The sequence below is a fragment of the Gracilinanus agilis genome, chromosome 1 (assembly GCF_016433145.1).
Source record: "Gracilinanus agilis isolate LMUSP501 chromosome 1, AgileGrace, whole genome shotgun sequence".
NCBI classification, from domain to species: Eukaryota; Metazoa; Chordata; class Mammalia; order Didelphimorphia; family Didelphidae; genus Gracilinanus; species Gracilinanus agilis.
Genome location: NC_058130.1, coordinates 293,950,921 through 293,959,004, shown reverse-complemented (window position 1 = coordinate 293,959,004; position 8,084 = coordinate 293,950,921). Strand labels below are relative to the sequence as shown.

The 8,084-nt window shown below is 36.6% G+C and overlaps 1 protein-coding gene across 1 annotated transcript in view; it reads right to left on the bottom strand.

The window, feature by feature from the left end:
- Positions 1–6,860: 6,860 nt before the first annotated feature.
- The window catches only part of LOC123251083 (male-specific lethal 3 homolog), a 20,490-nt gene continuing 19,266 nt past the window's right edge, over positions 6,861–8,084 (bottom strand). Inside the window, exon 2 of the mRNA XM_044680259.1 lies at positions 6,861–8,079. Within this exon, the coding sequence (XP_044536194.1) occupies positions 7,446–8,079 (634 nt within the window). The 3' untranslated portion in view covers positions 6,861–7,445. The remainder of the gene's footprint in view (positions 8,080–8,084) is intronic.

The following is an 8,084-nucleotide window of genomic DNA, read 5'->3' as shown; positions in this document are numbered from 1 at the left end:
CATTTGATTGTACCACAGTGTCTCCGTCTCTGTGTATGATGTACTCCTCGTTCTGCTCCTTTCACTCTGCATCAATTTCTGGAGGTCTTTCCAGTTCACATGGAATTCCTGCAGTTCATTATTCCTTTCAGCACAATAGTATTCCATCACCAACAGATGCCACCATTTGTTCATTTATTCCCCAATCAAAGGGCATTCCCTCATTTTCCAATGTTTTTGCCACCACAAAGAGCATGGCTATAAATATTTTTGTACAAGTCTTTTCTCTTATGATCTCTTTGGAGTATAAACCCAGCAGTGGTATGGTTGAATCAAAAGGCAGACAGTCTTTTAAAGTCCTTTGGGCATAGTTCCAAATAGCCATCCAGAATGACTGGATCAATTCACAACTCCACCAGCAATGCATTAATGTCCCAATTTTGCCACATCCCCTCCAACACTTATTACTTTCCTCTGCTGTCATTTTAGCCAATCTGCTAGGTGTGAGGTAGTGCCTATTGGGTTTTTTTTTCATTTTTGTTGTTTTGATTTGCATTTCTCTAATTATAAGAGATTTAGAGCACTTTTTCATGTGCTTATTGATAGTTTTGATTTCTTTATCTGAAAATTGCCTATTCATGTCCCTTGCCCATTTATCAATTGGGGAATGACTTGACTTTTTGTACAATTGATTTATCTACTTATAATTTTGAGTAATTAGACCTTTGTCAGAGGTTTTGTTATAAAGATTTTTTCCCAATTTGTTACTTCCCTTCTAATTTTGATTGCATTGGTTTTGTTTGTACAAAAACCTTTTAATTTAATTTAATCAAAATTATTTATTTTACATTTTGTAATATTTTCTAACTCTTGCTTGGTCTTAAAATCTTTCCTTTTCCTTAGATCTGACAGGTAGAATCCTAGATTGTTAATCAACTAAACTTAATTGTCCCTTAAAGGGCTAGTAAGAATGGACTCAGAAATGTACTGAGTCCTTTTCCAAGCCTGGGTTGACTTTTTAAGTAAAAACCCAAAGTCAGATGTTAAAACTTTTAGTTTACCTTAGCCAAATTGCCACAGGGAAACCCAGATCTCCTCCTAGGTATCTTCCAAGCCCAAACCCTCCAAGTTTCTCCATGAAACTAGTCAGGTTACAGGAGCTGATGAAGTAGCTTTTCTCTTGTCCAACTCAAAGAGAGGATAGTTGTGTAGTGACAGTTAACTCAGTTACCCTCCTCTACAGTGCCTTCTCCTTCTAGAATCTTTTCCCAGAGTTCATGGCTAAATTCTCCTCTCTCCCTTTTAGAGACAACTTTTGCATTTTTCCCTTATCCCTTATCCATCTATCCTTACACCCTGGTCCCTAATATACTCACCTCACCATCTCCTCTCCAACATGATGGAAATATTAGGAGTATGTCTATTATGTTCCTAGCAGAAGGGCTGCATAAATCAAGACACAAAATTTCAACAGAGCTGAACTCTACACCATGATATCCCACCTCCAAATTTTAAAGAGCAAAAATTAGCTTAAGATGTACAGGGCAATACTCTGTGATGCAACAGAGCTCAGTCAGAGAATTGAGGAATGGGGAAACTGCGGTAGCACATTTGTGGCTGTGGTACTTCATTAAATCTGAAAGAAAAGAGATTAATATCTGGAGCCAGACTTATCTTTCCAGAAGTCCCTTGGGCCAGTGATTGAGGCTGCTGAATCATGAATTGGTTTTCCAGTTTGGGAGGAGCCTGGGATTTTTTGAGATCTAGTCATCATCAAAGAGAGGTAATCAGAACATGAGCAATTTAGAAAAAAAAGACTGAAATTACCCTCAAGAGAAAGAAAAATCAATTAAAGACCTTGAGCATAAGCAGGTCAACAACAAGGAAAATATTCATAGAAGGGATTATGGTCTCCATATCAGCCAAAAGAGTTCAAACACCTGTAAATAAGCATTCAGTTGAAAAGAAAATTAATTAACACATGATGATTCAGATGAACCCAAGGATTCCCAAGTGTAATGTTAGTGGGTTTGGGGAATGGGATTAGATGTTTAATTAGGACCAGTATCAGAAGATTGTAATCTGTAATGTACTGTTTTGGGAAGGTCAACAGAACCAGTGTCAGTAGGATGACTATGGAGTGACAAGCTAACAAACCCAGTCCAGGCAGAGGTAACAAACACAGACCAATATATAACAGGGATGTTTTGGTTTATTATAACAAGGGAAGGTGAAAAAGAGAATTTGGATAACCTAAACTAATATTCACTACCTAAACCTCTCACAGATTTAAGGTTGTTCCCTCATGGGAAGCCTTCACAGAGATTGAACTACTCTGATCCTTACCTAACCATCTAAAGACCCAGTCCCTAATATAGATAAAACTATACTAATCCCAACCCCCCCCCCTTTGATGGTAATAGAGGTAGTGAGTTTTGGCAGTTAGGCAGAACAGGGCCCAGAAAGAGGTTCTGGATTCAGAAAGACCCCAAGCCTGATTCTCACAGACAGATGGCTCAGATGGTTCAGAATCATACCAGGAAGTTCAGTAAATGTATCAACCAGTCAGCAGGGAAGCAGGTAGATGGAAAAGACAAGGTAGAAAACAGTCACAGGAAAATGGCCAGTCTCTTCAGGTCAAACCCAGAGAAATGACTCAGCCCCCAACTCAGTAACTATCTCCCCTCTTCTACCACCCACATTCTAGAACTTTTTCCCTGCATCTTTTCTGCAGATCCTGCTCATATGCTCAAATCCTCTCCTTCCTTATAATACAAGAGAGCATGGAAGCACAACAATATGTTCCCGAGTCATTTGAAAAAGAAATAAGAATTGTGAAAACAGAATTTATGGTCTCAAAACCAGAAATAATTGCCAGAATAGAAAAACTGGAAGCCATAGTGACAAATCTTACCAAAGAAACAAAAGAAAGAATAACTGGTTGAAAATACAAATATATTGAATTAAGGAACAATATGGAAGAAGCAAAAATCAATAACATTTTTTAAAAAGCATGATAGTCATAAGAGCAAAATATATTGATCTTGAAGACAATTTATATAGTCAGTAAACATTTATTAAGTACCTATGTTCCAGACACTGTGCTAAATGCTAGAGATATAAATAAGAAAAAAAGACAGTCAATTCCAATTAAATCAAATAGATTCCGACTGAATATAGATATAATCTAATCTTCAAAACACAAAAAGAAACTGAAAAGCAAGGATGAGAGACAGGGTTGGAGAGGTTACCAGAGAGTACCCAATGGGAAGACATATTTGTGGAGTTGAAATGAAGTAGAGGGAGCAGTTGTGTGACTCAATAGAGTCAGAGCCAGGCCCAGAGACAGAGGTCCTGGGTTCAGATTGGCTTCATTTCTTCTTAGTTTTGTGATTCTGGGCAAGTCACTTAACCCCAACTGCCTAACTCTTAGCTCTCTTCTGCCTTGGAACCAATACATAGTATTGATTTTAAGATGGAAGGTAAGGTTAAAAATAAAAAGAAACCAAGTAGAGCAGAAAATAAAGAATTTATCTGGAAAGTTCTGAGCAGTCTATAAAGGATGGCTTTGGGAGTTGTTTATTGCTTTACCCTGGAGAGGCCCCTGAGTGTGCTAAGTATATCAATGCTGGATCAATAGCAATAATGATAATGAGATTTTAGGTGATGAGCTTATCCTGAGGGAATCAAAAGCAAATAGACCAGTTGATGGAAAATAAAGAGATTAGATGGTAGAGAGAATTTATAGATTTTGGTTTTCCAGAAGAATATGATAAAAACAAAACAAAACAAAACCTAAAAAACAAACAAAAACCCAAATAACTATAATTCAAAAAACAATACAAGAAAACTGCTCATAACTTCTAGACCCAGAAAGCAAAGTGCCATTAGAAAGAATTCACAATTTACTTCTAGAAAAAAAAACAACTCTATAAACTCCAGAATACATAGTGGTTATATTTAACAATTCCATTAAGAAACAATAGGTTTTTCAAGGAACCAGGAAAAATATCTTCAAATATCAGTGAATGGGATAAAATCTGTGTCTTTCTCAAAAGAACTGCTAAGTACCTAGATAGATGTTAGTACTTTCATTTCCTTTTAGAACATCATCTAAAAGCAAAAACATTGACCTTTCACTTTCAAAGGCTTTGAGGGGTAGAGTAATTTATGTCTACAACTCAGTGATTCATTCATCTTTTAATTAGATGTCTAACTCACTTATCTTGTACAATGACAATGATTCACTTACCTTTTAAAGTAATCTGTGGGAAGGTGGAGGAATTTCTTTGACTGAAGGCTCTATAAATTCAGTCTTTTGGACTCAATATTTTGACATTCCATAGGTACCTAAAATTGGGGAATGTCCCTTTCATGAAAGAATAAACTGCTGTCTTCTACTTTGGCTTCTGAGCTCCATTTGTGGGGTTCACTGTCCATGATTCTGTCCCAAGCAAAAGGAAATTCAAATAACATAAGACTGCATTTATTAGAAAATGCAAGAGAGAATGAATAATGTATTTCAAAGAGTACACCTGAAATGCATGGTGGGAAGATAGTGGAAGAGGGAGAGAAGCTTTCTTGCCCTCATAATAGCCTCCTTCAATAACCAAAAATAACTCCACAGAATCAAAGCTAAAAGTGGCAAAATCAGACAGAAATCTGGAATAAAGCTGAACAGTACAGGAAAAGCAAGGAGGAAGGCTTCTGACTTCTCTGGCCTCAGTCCTACCTGAGTGAGGTCCTGGGGGCAAGAACAGAGCAAACAGTGGAATCAATAAGGTAACCCCTGAGGGCAGGATTGGAACCCCACCTTATTTACTGAGCCCTGGTACCTAAATCCTCCTGGAATTCTTAGGCAGAGGGCCCCAGGAGCAGCTGTGTCTATTGTAGCCCTAGCTCCAGAGATACCTCTGCTGGCCCATAGCTGATGAACTACATACCTACTCTGTCCCAGGCTACAGAGGTAGGAGAGGAAAAGTGAGGAAGGAGTACACACTATGGTTGCTGAGGGACTGGGACTGAGATCACTTCCAAAGAGTAGAGTCCCTGGTTATTGCCACAGTGGGAGGCTGCTTGCTGTAGCAGTGGCAGAACCATCCTTTAGGCTCTGGTATAGGAAAACCTGAGGTCATTTATGGACTGGGGCTTGAACAGGCAACCTGGGTACATCAGATTCTGGACAACAAAAGCTGGAACAACTAAATAGGACCTAGGTTTAAAACAAACACACAAAAAAATCCTTTAACCTGAGGTAACATACCTCAGTACACTAAAAACCCTGGGAGTCTAGTAAAAAACCAATAATTAAATCTATTGGCCTGGCCTCTTAAATTTAAAAATAAAATTTTAAATTGGGCAAGCAAATGAGAAAGAATCCAAACATTTTAGCTATTATGGGGACAGAGAAAATCACAGCTCACACTCAGAAGATAGTGAAGTAAAAACATCTACTTTAAAAACAGAAAAGAAATACAATAAATAACCACAAGCTCCAAGCAAGCTTTTAGAAGAGCTTTAAAAAGACCTTGTAAGCCTAATGAGAGAAATTGAGGGAAAAAATAGAAAAAAATAAGATCAATGTAAGAAAATTATAAAAGAAAGGTTACCCAAAGGGAAAAAGAGAACTAGAAACTTGATGGAAGAAAATAATGTATTAAGAACTAGAACTGGACAAGGGGAAGCTAATTATTTCCTAAGACAACAAGAAATAATGAAGTAAAATCAAAAGAATGAAATAGAATATAAACATCTCATCACAAAAACAATTGACCTGGAAAATAGACCAAGGAGAGGCAAATATAATAGTTGGATTCCTGGAAATTTACAATTAAAAAATAGCTTAGACACCATAATTTGAGAAATCATCAAGGAACACTGCCCAGAAATACTAGAATCAGAGCATAAAATCCACCAATCACCCCCTCAAAAAGATATGCTATTTACAAGAAACACACTGAAAATGAGAGACATAGTGTATAGATGAAGGGCTAGAGCAGAATATACTATGCCTTAGTTGGTCCAGGAAAGTCAGGGGTAGCAGTGATGATCTCTGACAGAGTTGGGGCCAAAATAGATATAATTAGAAGAGACAAACAGTGTAACTATACTATAATGGGGTACTAAAGATTATGAAGCATTATCAATATTGGACATGTATGCACCAAGTATTATAGCACCCAGATTTTTTTTTTCAGGCTGAATTAATTTTATTTGAAAATATTTAACAATTATAACTTTATAAATCAAAACCATTTTTTTAAATTCACAATTCTGCTGGTTGTTAGAACTTCTTGAACAATGATTTACAAATCTTGACATAAATATTTTAAAACAGAAGGGGCAGAGTTGCTATTCTGAAATCAGACAACCAACATACTTTTTAAGTAGCAACTAATATATCCCTAAATAAAAGGTTATCTAAAATGATACAGTAGCTACGATAATATCACTAACCATTTTATAAAGACCTGGGTTATTATGGAACCTTTTAAAGAGTAATTTAAAGATTTAAAAGAGAGAGTGTAGTCTAAAAGACATATGCTTTTTACTATCCAGAGGATATGGATACCCAATTCTATCCATCTAAAAAAAGGAAAACAAAAAGTAAAAGTATCTATGGTTAGAGCCAATATAGCTCCTCATGAAGCAAGTGGGTAGTGTGTCCAATAGCCTCTCCAGCAGTACTATAGCTAGAAAAGTATAATGAAAGAACAGAAGCAAAAGGCCTGCCAATTTCCACTAAAGTCAACACAAGGAATATAATATGTAAGTGACACAAAAAAGGAGGAAGGAATTATAAGACAGAGGACTCTACTATGATCAATATTATCCCCTCCCAAGAAGCAAAATGGCAACAAAAGTCTTCTACTGGTCTGAAAACAAAGGCAAATATTTTATTCAAGTAACTTAAAGTGTTTTTCCAGAAATAAAAACCAAATTGTTTTGATTTATGTGTTTTTCCATTCATTTGTTTTCCCTCTTAGAGCAATTATGAAATAAAATCCACAGGACATTTATTTTTCCTCCTAAGAATAAACAGTCTTACTTCCATGGCAAGAAAATAAACCTCAACTTCACATTTTTTTGCTGAATCAAGTCAAATTATTTACACTTTTATGAAATGTTCTACAATTAATACAGCTGCTAATATTGCATTTTAAAAGAGAAAATATGCAGTTCTAAGCATTAAGTGTTGAAGAAGTTTTTTAAGACATCTAGAAACAATATTTATAAGAAAAATTAGAGAAATTCGTAGTGCAGTAATTGGGCAACTCAGACAAAAAAGTGATCCATTTCTGCCAAAGAATCCAGCTGTCTTGGGTCTCTTTTTGATCTATCTAAAAGGAGAAGCCATGCTATTTCCATTAGTTTTTCATCTGGTATCAACTTGTCAAAAGTGACAGTATAAACATCTCTATATGGAGAATGTTTTTCATATTTTCATAAAAAAAAAATTTTTACTTTTAGTAAATTGCCCGGGGATTCTTGGTACTGTAATAAGCCTCACATGCAGCTACATAAGCAGACTCAGGGAAGAAATCATCATGGTATTCGGCTAAAAACCTCAGAAAGAGTTCAAAGTGCTTAACCAAAGCTTTAAGGTTCTTATCAGAAAAGCACATCTTCCCAAGGATCTCAGGAAGTTTTACAAACATTCTCAACAAATGCTGTGACCCATAAATGTATGATGGAGGAGGAGGTTGATCACTTTGGGGATAATTCTCTGGCATAAGTTTCCAGGAGAGCACCTCATTTAATTCATTATTTCTTCTACCTTCAAAGCCAGCAAACACTGCACTCCCTTCTTTGCTAGGAGTCAAAGTAATAGGTGAAGATGATCCACTATGTACTGGGGTTTTCTTTTCCAAATGCAAAAACAATTTTGGCATTGTGGCAGATGTGTCAAGATGCCGTCGCTTAGGCTGTGGAGAAGCACTGCTTTCAGACAACCTGTCACAGCTAGATGTGTGACGTGTAGAACGCCTTAAAGATTGTAACATTTCTGGTTCAGCTTTTCGCCTTTTTGGTGTTGCTGGCTCTCCTGTAGTAGGCTGACTATCGGTGGACTGAGGAGTTGGTGGATTTAACAAGGGTGGACTTGG